Source organism: Cenococcum geophilum, assembly GCF_001692895.1.
Source record: "Cenococcum geophilum 1.58 unplaced genomic scaffold K441scaffold_17, whole genome shotgun sequence".
NCBI classification, from domain to species: domain Eukaryota; kingdom Fungi; phylum Ascomycota; class Dothideomycetes; order Gloniales; family Gloniaceae; genus Cenococcum; species Cenococcum geophilum.
Window position 1 is genome coordinate 1,431,586 of NW_027137575.1, and position 14,256 is coordinate 1,445,841.

General features: G+C 42.3%; 1 protein-coding gene across 1 annotated transcript; it reads right to left on the minus strand.

The window, feature by feature from the left end:
• Positions 1–8,433: 8,433 nt before the first annotated feature.
• K441DRAFT_658786 (uncharacterized protein) lies at positions 8,434–9,276 on the minus strand. The gene has a single exon (XM_067648419.1). It carries the CDS (start codon positions 8,953–8,955, stop codon positions 8,473–8,475), a length of 483 nt encoding a protein of 160 aa, XP_067504867.1. The 5' UTR covers positions 8,956–9,276; the 3' UTR covers positions 8,434–8,472.
• Between the last annotated feature and the right edge of the window lie 4,980 nt (positions 9,277–14,256).

Consider the following 14,256-nt stretch of genomic DNA (forward strand, 5'->3'; position numbering starts at 1 on the left):
AGACGTTAACAAGGCTATTAAGAGCTAAAATCTTTACTAAGCTAGATATTTGGTAGGCTTTCTACCGTATACAGCTAAAGGAAGAGGTAGAGGAGTTAACTACCTTCTGTATAAGGTACGGATCGTATAAGTACCGCGTCCTACCCTTTAGACTATATAACGGCCCTATATCCTTCTAAAGGTTTATTAATAGCGTCCTTTTTGACTACCTAGACGATTTCTATACAGCCTATATAGACGATATCCTAATCTATTCGGACGACCCACTGGAGCACGAGATCTATGTTAAGAAGGTCCTGTAAAGGCTTCGAGAGGTAGGCCTATAAGCGGATATTAAGAAGAGCGAGTTTAGCGTTACCAAGACGAAGTTCTTAGGCTTTATTATTAGTACTAATGGGATCGCTATAGATACTAACAAGTTAGCTACAATTAGAGATTAGGAGCCCCCTACCTTTATAAAAGAAGTGCAATTCTTTTTAGGGTTCTACAACTTCTACTAGGCCTTTTTAAAGGATTACGGCCGAGTTATATAACCGCTTAGTAAGCTTATAAAGAAGAAAGCATAGTACCCGCTAGGGGAGGAAGAGCTTAAAGCCTTTAAGTAAGTTAAGGCCCTTATGCTATTAGGCAGTGTAATAAAGCACTACTTACCGTTTTAAGACACCTGTGTGGAGACTGACGTAAATAACGGAGTAGTAGCTAGGGTGCTAAACTAGCTGCAAGACGATGAGACCTAGAAGCCAGTAGCCTTCTTCTTAAAGACGATGTCCCCTAAAGAGATACGGTATAAGATCCACGATAAGGAGATGCTAGCAGTAATAAGAGGCCTATAGGAGTGGCGAGGTTACCTTATTAGCCTCTAGCGTATACCCTTTACAGTAATTACGGACTATTAAGCCCTTAAGTACTTCATAACTAAGAGGCTGCTAAATCTATAGTAGGCCCGCTGGGTAGACCTACTAGTTAATTTCTATATACGGATTACCTATAGGCTAGGTATAGCGAATATAGTGGCTAATACCCTATTACGAAAGTAAGAGGACCTAAAGACGCAGAAAGAGAAGGACGTAGCCACACGCACTATATACTTAATCAACCCCGCCCTTATAATTATTATACTAAAGACAACCTCTAAGGACCCCCCAGTTATAGCAAATCGCGAATAGCAGCTATATAAGCTAGTTAATTAGATACTCCAGGCCAATCGAACTAGTAAGTTACTAGTAGGGCTATAGCAGCTAGCCAAGCAAGACTAGAAGGGCTAAAAGCTCTAAGGAGGACTACTTACCCGCTTTAGTAAGCTAATAGTCCCTAATACTAACTGCCTCCGTACCTACCTTATTGCAGAGGTACACTCTCACCAGGTAACCGCTCACCCAGGTAAGACAAAGACTAGGAAACTCGTAGTAGACTAATACTATTGGCTAGGACTACCCTCAGACTGCGATACCTACGTAAGAAACTACAGGGCCTATAGGAGGACCTATATACCCTAGGACAAAACCCCAGGCCTACTACACCCCCTATTAATCGGTAAACACTACTAGCAGCACGTCTTCTTTAATTTTAAGTCCTTCCCAACAGACAAAAAGGGGTTCGACAACATCTTTATAGTCGTTAATTAACTAGGCAAGAGAGCCTTCTCACTACCTTACTATAAAACTACCACTGCAGCTAACGTAGCAAACCTATACTACTAACACGTCTAGCGCGTATATGGCCTCCTAGAGACAGTTACATCAGATTAAGGACCCTAATTTATCTTAGCCTTTATAGATAAGCTATATAAACTAACCGGCGTTAAGCAAAAGCTCTTTATATCCGGTTACCTATAAACGGATAGCAATATAGAGGTACTAAACTAGTACATTAACTAACGCTTAAGGCCCTTTATTAACCACCACCAGAACAATTAGTTAGAGCTCCTCCCCTATATAGACTTTACACAGGCAATCTTACCGCACAAATCTACTGGCTTCGCACTATATAAGCTAGAGCTAGGATTTAAGCCGAGGCTTTACTTTAACTAAGAGGAACGTACATAAGCAACCTTAACACCTCGTAAGAAGCTAACACGATAAGAAGCTTAAGCTTTTATATATAGGACCTGGGACGCAGTCAAATAGGTAAGAGATAACCTAGCGAAGGCCTAAGAGCGGCAGATAAGGCAAGCTAATAGGCACCGTCGCGAACTAGACTTCAGAGTAGGTGATCGAGTATACGTTATTAGGAAGGGCTGGGCTACCGACTAACTAAGTATTAAGCTAGATAGACAGCTCGCAGGGCCCTATAAGATTCTAGGTATAAAAGGACACTCGTACATTATTGACCTACCCCTAAATATAAAGATGTCAAACGTCTTCCATGCCGATCGACTATAAAAGAACCTAGATAACCCCCTACCGGGCCAAAACAGGGAGCCAGAGGAGCTAATCCTAATTAATAGCGAGCCAGAGTACGAGATTAATAAGATCCTTGCTAGTAGAACCTATTATAAAAGGCTACAGTATAAGGTTAACTGGGTAGGCTATAACCCGGACGACACCTGGTATAACGCAGACGGCTTTATTAGCGCCCCCTATAAGATTAAGGCGTTCCACGACAAGAGACCCCATGATGCTAGACCACCCGTACGGCTGTTGCAATGGCTAGAGGCGTATCATAAGGACGTAGATCTAGAGCCCTTAGAGGAAGACAATAAAGCAAAGAAGGACGGAAGGGCAAGACGGATAAGGAGAGCCTAACTACGAGGATCGAGGGCAATCCTCCTGGCTTAAAGGGGGGTAATGTGACGGTTCGTCTACATAGCTACCATTGAGGCGTCGTTGGTTACGGATCAATGTTGCCTAAACGTTGCCCCGACGACCGAACATGTACATAGTCGTCTACCGCGCCCCCTTCTTTAAGCCCTTACCTTAGTCTATTCATAATATAGCCCCTTATTGTTACTTAATCTATTAGATCGCTCCTACAGAAAGCTAGCCGTAATAAAAATTAAGTAGCTAATAATTAGGAAAAGTAGAGGCCTATAGGACCAGAGGGAGCCAGTAGTAAAGCCTTAGACCCTTAAAGGAATTTAAGGATAACACCTAAATTTATAAGTTAATTAGCAAGATTAGCAGTTTAAAGCGCTAATAGATAGTGGAGTAATAAGAAACTATATCTTACTAACAGTAGTTAAGAGAATAGGACTACCGCATAGGCAGAAGGAGCAACCTTACTTATTAGTTATAATTTTAGGAGATCCAATAGCCTACGGAGGAGGGATTATTAATCTTAAGATAGGACCTATTTAGATAACCATTAAAGGGAGACGGATTAAGATATCTTTTAATATCCTACTATTAAAACGGGATGAGGCAGTATTAGGGATACCTTAGTTACAGGAGTACAATCTAAAGATTAATTGGATTATAGGTTAGGTTAATATTAGAGATACTTAACGCCGCAAGATATAATAATAAGCTAAGATGGTATAGTACTAAGTTAGAGTGACATACGAGGAGACCGAGCGAAGCTTAAGTCACGTACCAAAAAGATACCATAAGTACGGCAAAAAACTATAGTTACCGGAAAGTAAAAAGCTATTAGAGTATACAGCATGGGACTATAAGATAGAGTTGGAACTAGAAATAAGTCTAAAGTTCTTTCTAATCTACAAGCTTACTAAAGAAGAAGGTAGAGCATTAAAAGAGTTTATCTAAGAAAATCTATAAAAAGGATACATTAGACTATCGCAGTTATTAGTAGGATATCTAGTACTATTCGTACTAAAGAAGAATAGCAAACTAAGACTGTGTATTAACTATAGATAGTTAAATAACATTACTAGGAAGGATAAATATCCTTTACCCTTAATTAGCGAAATCTAAGACAGGATAGGTAACGCGTAAATCTTTATAAAGATAGATCTAAGATAGGCATACTATTAGATTAGGATTAAGGAAGGCGACAAATAAAAGGCAGCCTTTAGGTTAAAGAAATGACTGTATAAACCATTAGTTATATAATTTGGGCTTATAAACGTACTAGCAACGTTCTAGAAGCGTATTAACAATATATTAGGAGAACACTTAGATGAATTTGTTATAGTATACCTTAATAATAATATTATCTACTTAATAAATAAGGAAGAATATAGAGAATACGTTAAATGGGTTTTAAAGAGACTATAAGAAGAATAGATGCTAGTAGCAATTAAGAAATACGAGTTCTTTACTAGGAAGACCAATTTTATTAGATTTATTATTAAACTAGGCCAACTTAGTATAGATCTAAAAAAGATTAAGGCTATAGTAAATTAGCAAGAACTAGAGAACGTTATATAATTAAGATTATTTCTAGGGTTTTGTAATTACTGCAGAAGGTTTATAGCGCAGTTGTTAAAGGATATTAAACCATTTACGTAATTAATAAAGAAAGAAGAACTATAAGCATAGGGAGAGGAACAAAGAGAGCTCTTTAAGAAAGTTAAAGAGTTATTTACCTAGGAGCCAGTTCTTAAGATCTATTAACTAAAACTAGAGACGGTTGTAAAGATAAATGCATTAGACTATATACTAGGGGCGTGCTTTATATAAAAATATTAAGATAGATAGCACCCAGTGGCATACTATAGTAGAAAGATAATACTACTAGAGTTAAACTATAACATCTATAACAAGGAGTTATTAGGTATAGTTATAGTATTAAAAAAATAGAGAGCATTCTTATAAGGCACGGAAAAACTATTTATAGTTAAGACGGATTATAAGAACCTAATAGGATTCCTAATAATGAAGGAACTTAACTAAAGATAGGTTAAATGGGCAGAGATACTTATAGAATACCATTTTAAAATTTAGTATACTAAGGGTACAGATAATATATAAGCAGATACTCTAAGTTATAAAGCTAAACTATAGAACGATAAAAAGCCATTAGGGGCTTTACTGCGAAAAGATATAGATGGATTAATTAGGTATAACTATCTAAAAATCGCAGTAACTTAAGAGAATAAGGAACTAGAAAGAATCTACAAGATATTAAAAAGCTTTTAGGAACAAAGAATTCTAAAGGCATAGCTAGAAGATCTATAGACGGATATATACGAAAATTAAGAAGTAAAGTATATCCCAAGAAGCATAGCAGAGTAATTTATAGAAGAATTCTATAAGGGATTAACTTAAGGATATAATGGAGCTATAGGCTTAGTATCGAGACTTTAGGAGGAGTATATTATTAACGGAATCTAGAATATTACAAGAAAAGTAATAAGGGAATATCTAGATTGCTAAAGGAATAAACTAATAAGGCATAAGCTATATAGAGGGCTATAACCTATTAAAATACCAGAGAGACTATAGAAGGTCATATTATAGGACTTTATTATTAAGTTACTAAAATTAAGAGACCCTATTACCGAATAGGATTATAACGCGATTTTAGTAATAGTAGATAAGCTTACAAAGTAGGGATACTTTATAGCATATATAGAAGAAATCTTAGCGGAAGATATCGCTAGAATCTATATTAAAGAAGTATTTATAAGATATGGAGTATTAAGTAAGATTATATTGGATAGAGATCTAAGATTTATAGCAGCATTTTAGGAAGTATTTTTAGCGGAGTAAGGAGTTAAAGTAGCAACTTTTACCGCATATTATCTATAGACAGATAGTTAAATAGAAAGATTAAATTAGATACTAGAACAGTATCTAAGGCATTATATTAATTATATACAGAATAATTAGGTATCGCTATTACTAGTTATATAGTTTATATATAATATAACACCTTAAGAAGAAATAGGCATATTACCATTTAAGGCAAATTACGGATATAAGCTAAGAATATTGTTATTACTATAATAAGTAAAGAAAACGAGTAGCATAGCTAAAGAAAGAATAAAGATATTAATAAATCTTTATATAGACCTTATAGAATTAGTAAAGAAAGTATAAGAGAGAATAAAAAGATACTATAACGCTAAGAGATCTAAGGGACTAGATCTTAAGGAGGGAGATAAAGTATAGCTACTATATAAAAATTTTAAGAGTTAATAACTAAGCAAGAAGTTAGACCACGTTAGACTAGGACCTTTTAAAATTATATAGAGGATTTTACCGGTTATATTTAAGTTAAACCTACTAGCCAGAATAAAGATCTACCCTATATAGCACATTATAATGCTAGAGCTAGCATACAGGAATATTAAGCCACTAGTTTATAAAGCAGACACGTATAGAGAATAAGAAGAAGATAAATAGTAAGTTTTAAAGATTATTAGTTATAAGGACATTAACAATAAAATATAGTATAAGGTTAAGTAGATAGGCTATAATAAGACTACCTAGGAGCTATTAGATAATTTAAAGAACGCTATAGGAAAGGTATAGGAGTATCGGAAGATATTAGGTTAGGCAGCATTAAAAAAAAAGAATTATAAAAAAATAAGTTACCTAAGGGGGACCTAAGAAGAGCAGTTGCCAAACTACTTAGATCTATTTCCTTCTCTATTAGAAGAAAATCCGTTCTTTTATTACCAAGTTCCTACAGACCCTATTCTATAAGTTTTCACTCCTTAAAATAAACCTTCTTACGCACCTTCTTAAGACAAAGTAATTGAGTAGACGCCGCAATATGAGCATCTAGGGCCTTCTATTCTGCGTCATAAGAACGTTCTAACTTAGTAAGGGCTTAAGATAGTTTACCATCTAGCCGCGCAGCAGCAGATTAAACACGAGACCCTAAGATAAATTAATTAGGGAACTAGATAACTATTAAGAGTAATAGGTTGCGTATATTTAGTATTAAAAGTAGAGCAAACGTTATAGGACGAATAAATATTTACTTTAGTGTACTTTAAACAAGAGGACGGTTATTAGGAGGATAGACTTACTAACGCAACGTAAACTAACCCCTCTTTCACGCAACGAGAACACAGAGACGGTATAATTTCACTAAGTAATAATATCGCAGCAATAGTACAAGCACGACGTTAGGCGTGTAAGGAAGAAGAAGCTTTAGGTATAATAAGTAATAATATTAACTAAATTAATTAGATAGATATTATACCTCTAGTAAACAACTTAAAGATATTTTAAATCTTTAAGGATAAAGATAAAGAGGAGGGAGATAGTGTTATGGACGCTTTAAGTACAATATTACAACTACTAGGAGAGGAGTTAGAAGAAGCTAGTTGGTTAATTTAGGCATAGTCTAGTATAGAGCTAATAGAACTATATAATAAGGAATGGTAACTAAGGTTATATAATATGCTACGTATTAAATAAAAGGAATAAGAGGAACTTATATACCTTACGTATAATACATATATTATATATAAGAAGGATTTTATAGGAGTACAGTTATATATTTAAGGACCCTTAGTCCCTACCTAGATAGTTCCTTCCTTATAGTAATTCTTAGAATACAATTGGAGTTAATCTATTAGGTAACCACTCCACCAGTTGTTATTACCTTATTAACTTTTATACTTATATTTCCTACACACCTAGCCCAATAACAGGACCCACCGTAGTTCTTGCTACAAGGTTCCGTTACAGTAGAGAGAGATATCTAATAGCCCGCGTATACTAGCTTCTGGTCCTTTAACCTTAGTAGATTTAAGAGTAGATAAGAAAATAGATAACTCTGCTTTAGAAGCCATTATACCGTATAATAAAAGATAAAATTAGAATAATAGTTGATGGAATTCTTAATATTAGATAGGTAGAGTGGGGTATGCTAAGAGATTTTATTTTTTCAGCTAATCGATAAAAATAATAACAAATACGAAAATAAAATTATTTATTAATCTTATCAGATAAGATTTTATTTTAAACCACACTGTTAGGACGTATATAATAGTTTGACGCAGAGCATAATGCAGGGGCGTTCTGTGAAGGGATACTTATAGAAAGGTGAACTGTCGTTTGCGATGTTTTTTCTTGGAGTTCTAGGTCTTTCCATGACTCGTGGTGGCATCGGCCCGCAACCCTGTCGGCCATGCTCCACTCTGGCCTGGGGTTTGCCATGGCTTTTTCGGGAGAATGTCCCAAGATTTATCGCTCATTTGTGATATCCTTATCTTGTGAGATATTTTCAGTCTTTAGAGGCATATAAAATGGACTCTTCCTAAACTCTCTACTCGCTAGTCCTACCTGTCTTCGCTGGGCGCGTATCACAATATAGACCATGCATATAAACAACGTCCATCTGGCACGTCTGCTCTATCTCACTTCTCAAGGCATCGATGGCGACTTGCTCGCTCTCACAGCAATGCCTTTAAGCGCCTCATTTTGCAGGCTTTCATGTTTCGGTTGGAAGGTTATCGATAAGGAATTGTTTCGCTCGGACTGCTTTTGAGACAGCACTTCTTCGGTTGTGTGGGCTAACGTAATGCTCTGAAGAAGCTCCTTTTGGCTCTTTGCTTCGACTTCCTGGGATATACTCTTCCTGTGACCAGTAAATTAGCCCCGGTACACTTAGTTATCGAAAACGATGAGATAGGATATACGTTAACAAAAGACTTAGTTGCATATGAATGAGCCCCTGTCTCCTTCTCGAGAATTCCGCCATCTTCTCTAGAATAGCCCGTCGTTTACGGGTCCAAAGCACACGGCATCGCAGATCAAGGTCAAATATCGACGCGCTCCGCGTCCGCGGTTTTAGCTCACCGATCTCGCGGTAGATGGAGAGTGCTGTTTCGGCGAGTGAATCTAGCGATGACTGGAGACCCCGGACGTAGTTCTCAAGATCGGGGTTCCCCCGTAGTCTCTCTGACTCCCAGTATTTCAGAAGGAGGTAGATTTCTTTGCCTGAGTTATTCCACTCCGCTTGGAGGGTCTCGATTTCCTTCAAGGCGTTGGTTGTGAGCGTGTAAAATGCTAGCACGGGGACTGCGAGGGCAATGATAAAGGTAAATATGCCGAAGAGATTGGCTAAAAGAGATAATACATCCATGCCATTCATGCTGAAGAACAAGAAACGAGGGAACTGGGGTGCGGTCAGTTGAATTTAAAGGGTACTGGATTTGCGAGGCTGAGCACAGCCGCTTTCGCTCATTTCGCCTCGTGTTCATGACTCGTGGGCATACGAGGTATTCCAGAGAGCTGGCAGGCGCTGCTGGAATTATTAGCCCTTTTCCTTCGCCGTCGTAGCTCCACTGAGACTCTATGAAAGGCTTTTTCCCTTGCATTTATAGGAAATTAGGCGAGCGGGAAGCTGCCATTCGGGTTGAAAAAGAGAAATTGTAGTTAATGTTGAGATTGAATGGATTGAAATACACAAGAGGATCACTAGCATTTTATCAATAGTATATCCACGGTCGATCTTCGATCGCCAGTAACGCCGCAGCAACGCCGCACTCTCAACACCCGTCGAGCGCTATGCGTAGAGCTAGCTGAGAGCTTTCTATTCGCACCAGAATGGCAAGAATTGGCCGCGGGTTGATAGAGATACTCGCGTTTTAAGTTGGGCGCTGCTATCGTACAAGCACCCAACCAAACTTAGACTGCACCAAAATAAGCCCCTAGGGGCTATATAGACGAAGGCTTTAACAGAGGACTTCTTAGTATCTTACTAGGAGTTAGATATAGATAATATATATAACTATTTTAGAGCTTTTCTACCCGCTCGAAGCCGTTTACAAAGCTGATCTAGCGAGCACTGCATCTGCTCCTGCTGTAGATTAACCTGCCACATAGCCGCTTCTTCGCTGACCCTCTGGGCCTGCGCGACCCGCTTGATCTCCTTAATAACCTCGAGCCGTAAGGAGTACCATTGGAGTTCGCTCTGCCGGCCGGCCCGCCATCTACTGCCCCATTTGGAATCTAGCGCTACTATAGAAGGATTACCCCCAAGCCCCTCAGTCCACTCGCGCCAAAGGGCCCGTACGGACTTTACCGCGCGGCACATACGATATACAGGCGGCTGCTCAGGCTGGAGCTCAGGCTCGAGCTCAGACTCGGGCCTTTGCTGCGGCTGCGGCGGCGGCGGTAAAGCGATAGGGGGGAGAACAGGGGAAGGCAAAGGGGAAGCTACAACGCTTGCCCGGGCCGACGCATACTGGCTCGATCCCGCGACAGATAGAGGCGTCGGTGGACGTACTGTCGGTGGTCGTGCCGTCAGACGCGGATATGCGGATGCCGAGGGGACCTCGAGCCGAAGGGTAAGGCTGCCGGACGTGAGTAATTGAAGCTGCGAAGACAGCGCCCACTGGGACTCGGCCATACGATCAAACGACGCCTGCAGCTCGCGTGCTCTCTGGTCGTTCCGGGCTTCCATAGCCTTCAGACAGTCCGCGATAACTGGCATGGCTTGGTGGAGCATTGATAGCTGGTTAGGGCCTTCTTCCTCCTGCCGTAGGCAGGCTTCAACCTCCCGCACGAAGGGTAGATAGGCCTCGTGCTGGAACACTGGGTGGTTCCATACGGGGCTATTTGGAAACATCTGGCGGAGGACTACCGAGTCCTGTAGGATAACCTCCCGGAGGTAGAACAGGAGGTTCGTGACGCCCGTAGCCGCGAGGTCGTTAATCTGACCGACCTGAGGGCCGAACCGATCCTTCCAGGCGTCCAGCTCTGGCCAGATTGTCGACAGCAGCGCGTCAGGGGGGGAGACGCTTGCCCTACGAATTTCAAAGCAGCCCATCTGCGGCGCATGGCCGGCCATCGTCCGCATAAACTCCCGTGGCAGCGAGTTTAAGTAGCAGCCGACTATCTGCTCCTGGTTCCACCTACCAGCGCGCCTAATCTGGTCCTCGCTGACCCCTTTTAGCTCCGCTGTCTTGACGCTAGCGCTCCGTCCGATATCGGTCTTCTTCTGTGAGAAGACGCTGACGTTCTCGAACGCTTTAGTAACCCATTCCCGCTGCGAGTTGTACGAGAAGGCCGCCTCGCAGCCTCTAGTACTGCTTTTAATTAGGCGTATATTGTACCACGCCGACCGCTTGCCGAAGTCCGGAAACGGCTCGTCGCTTATATCCCAGCGGTAGAGAAGATAGAAAGCCAGCCCACTAAGCATGCAGATAAGCGGCTTCTTGTTGCGTAGAGCTCCGATAGTCTTAAGGCGGTCGTGCTGGTTCTGCTTACTGGCGCATGTAGTAAATATAAGGGGCATACAACGTGTAGGGCCTTCACCCTTAAATTCAAAAGTAAATAAGTCTGAAATTTCGGCGGAGCGCCTGTCGCAGCCGCGGGTAAGCATGTAGTGGCCCAGCAGGATATCCACGAGCGTACGGAAGTAGCACTCTGGCGAAGAATGTCCGCGGGACCATAGCTCGCGGCAGACGCTCTCAAACTCGTCCTCCGTATACCCGTTGAGCAGCGTGTCCCTGCCCTTGTCCGCGAACTGCTCCTTATCGCGCTGCGCGTCCCTCCGCTGTAGAACCTTTAGGTACTCCCTAACGTTATCCTCCCGCGGGGACTGGTGACTGTTCATGCCCATGGCCTTCTGCACCCGGTAGAGGTCCGTTATAGCTGTGGCGTAGCCGCGAACTGAGCGCCAGGATAGCCGCGTCTTATCCTGGGGCACGTCGTCGCTAGCCTTACGGCTTTTCGCTTTTAGTGGCCGGCCTGCAACCTCCTCGACGAGAAAAAGGAGTAGCTTCTCCTCCGTAACGGTATCGCCGTCGTAGTACTGCTTCTGCTTGCAAAAGGCCTAGGAAGAAGCCCCGGTAGAGGCACGCGTTAGCTATAAGTATACTGCTCCGTAAAGCACTTACCTACCTTAAACTCCTTCTGCTTCGGCTCATATGTTAAAGACGTGTTTTTAGGTCTCTCGGCACGCGTCAGGTTGAGGATGCTCTGCGCGTTAGCGCGTGGTTCGGCATTATTCGCGACGTTAATCTCTACGCGACTAATTGACGCCATTTTTAAAATATGTCAGACCGACGACTGGTCTGGTGGAAAAGATGTATTGCTCTATGAGGAAGAATCTAAGGGGTTCGGTGGCCCGAGAAGATATCTACAAGATGGCCTGCGCGCTGTCACATGACATACCACGTGCACGTCGCTGAGCTCAAAGAGACTGCCCAAGTACCCCCCCCCTTACCAACAAAATAGAATAATAGAACGCTGCTGGAGAAGCGGCGCCCTAGGGAGGGGGTTCCATTTTTTTTTATATATATGCAGACATAGACTAGGGAGGAGAGGTAGAGAAAGCATACCTACTGGCCGCTCAGCGAGCGGATGGGTGACCTTACCGCATAGGGTAAACACATGGGCGCACGGCTGACCCAATACGCGCGCATCAGCGCAGGCTTGGCCGTGGACATTCGCGAATCTCGACGGGTGGTAGTGTCACGTGCGGCTCGGCGACTGAGCGGGCGCTCAGCCGAGCCGTGAACACCAAGCGCTCCGAGAAAAATCCACTTGAGCAGGAAAAGTCTTTGTGCTAGACAGTGCCAAGCATTAGCAGTCCAACCAGACCCTTTAAAACCCTTGCTCTTGCTTTACCTCTTTGAGTCTCGACTATAATGCAGTAGACTTTGGAGACGCCTTACTTTGTTTGCTCAACCCCTCTTTTTCTTTTCTAGCATCACCGTCTCTGCCCAAGTGCTCTTAGCTACGTGGAATCTTGCATGTAGCCCGTTCATGTACATCGTAGAGCTAGCTGTGTTACTAAAAACACAACGTGCGTCTGGATCCTAGGACGATGGCGAATAGCGAAGACTACCTTCTGGGTGGGAAGAAGCAGTGATGTGGATTAGTGACCCAATCTCTAATATTAATATAGATTACGCATGCCTCTTACCGATTCAAAAATAAGAGCAAAGCGTAGTATTTGCAAATAAAAGAGATTGGTTTCAGAGCGTCTGCTAGCATTCTCACGAAGAGCCCATCTGAAGGAGATCAGCTCTCACGGTTCCATATACCCAGGAATGGTTTAATGCTCCAAACAGCAAAGGGTTGGGATTTTGCTACAGGCAGACTACCCCCTGGAATGGAGGTGAAACGAGCAGAACGATTACACTGCTCATGGGCATCAATATCATCAACATCTCTCATGGGTCTTCCCCGGCAGGAACTTATGATGCACCCTTCACCAAATCGGAAGACGATGCCCAACCTCATCGTTGGCCAATCTCGCCATCATCCAGCGCTGCACAGGTATAGCTGGGGCGGAGGACCCATGATCTCCCACTGCGCTTTTTTTTTTTGAATCATATGCTAGGCAGAGCACTCCACGTCACATTACCCGTTCGACGGTCCGGGTGTCAAGTGCACTGCACCATGTCCCGTGCCTTGAGCAGGCTGACCAAAGCGCATCCCGGGAGTCTATAATCGGCTTTTAGAGACTTCAATGGCTCGGATCGGCGGAGAGCCGTCAAAAGATCTCCCACTTCCTGAAACCTCCCAGCAGGAGGGCTATTAAGTTCGGAAAGTCAAGAGTCTAGGAAGGGAGAGCCTCTGTACCCTAGCTCCATCCACGTTCCGCTAGCATCCGAGTCTCACGTAAAACCACACCAACATACCGGAACGGGCCGCTAGGGCTCGTGTCAATTAGATTGAGATAAGAGCCTTAAAGCCCAAAGGTATTGGGCCCACTTAAAGATAAAACATCTTAAAACACTTGTAAATCACGCACTGATTCTCACAAGGGTGATTCGTCCTCGTCAGTCCCAATATAAGCTTCACAGTCCGAGGATCTCATATTAAGCTCGAAAAACAACGGCCTTTGCAATTCCGCTGCAGTTAACAGCCAGTCTTGAACGTTTCTCTAACTCTCTACTACTCATTACGACGTTCAGGACAATCTAAAACCCTGATACATATACTAGTTCTCCGCACCCAGACTCATGCCCCACTCTTTCCCCGCAGCAACTCGTGCTCAAGATGTATTTACAGTAAGAAAAGTAGGAAATTAAACGGATTAGGAAAGCGTGAAACCGGAGTAGAACAGGAAAAGCCTCCAAATTACGCTCGCAGTAATAAATGGATATCCGAGAAGGAAAAAACACAAGCTGTACATTAAAAGAGTCGTTATAGCCTTTATGCTGAGCCGCAAAGTACGTGGGGGGATAGACGCAGATGTACGTGAGTGCTGACATTTGCATGTATGACCCGAGTGGCATATCTGATGCGAGGAAGCGGGGAAGAGGTAAATGCCATGTCCTGTCCGAAGGGTACTCCGTCCGAACGCCATGCGAAGTGGATAAGAATTCAATTGTCGTCGTATTCAAAAAGTATGGTTGAGCTCTTGGGAGTGAGGATATGCTTTTGGAACTTGAAACCACCAATGGTGAGACGATAGCATGTCTGGTAATAAGAA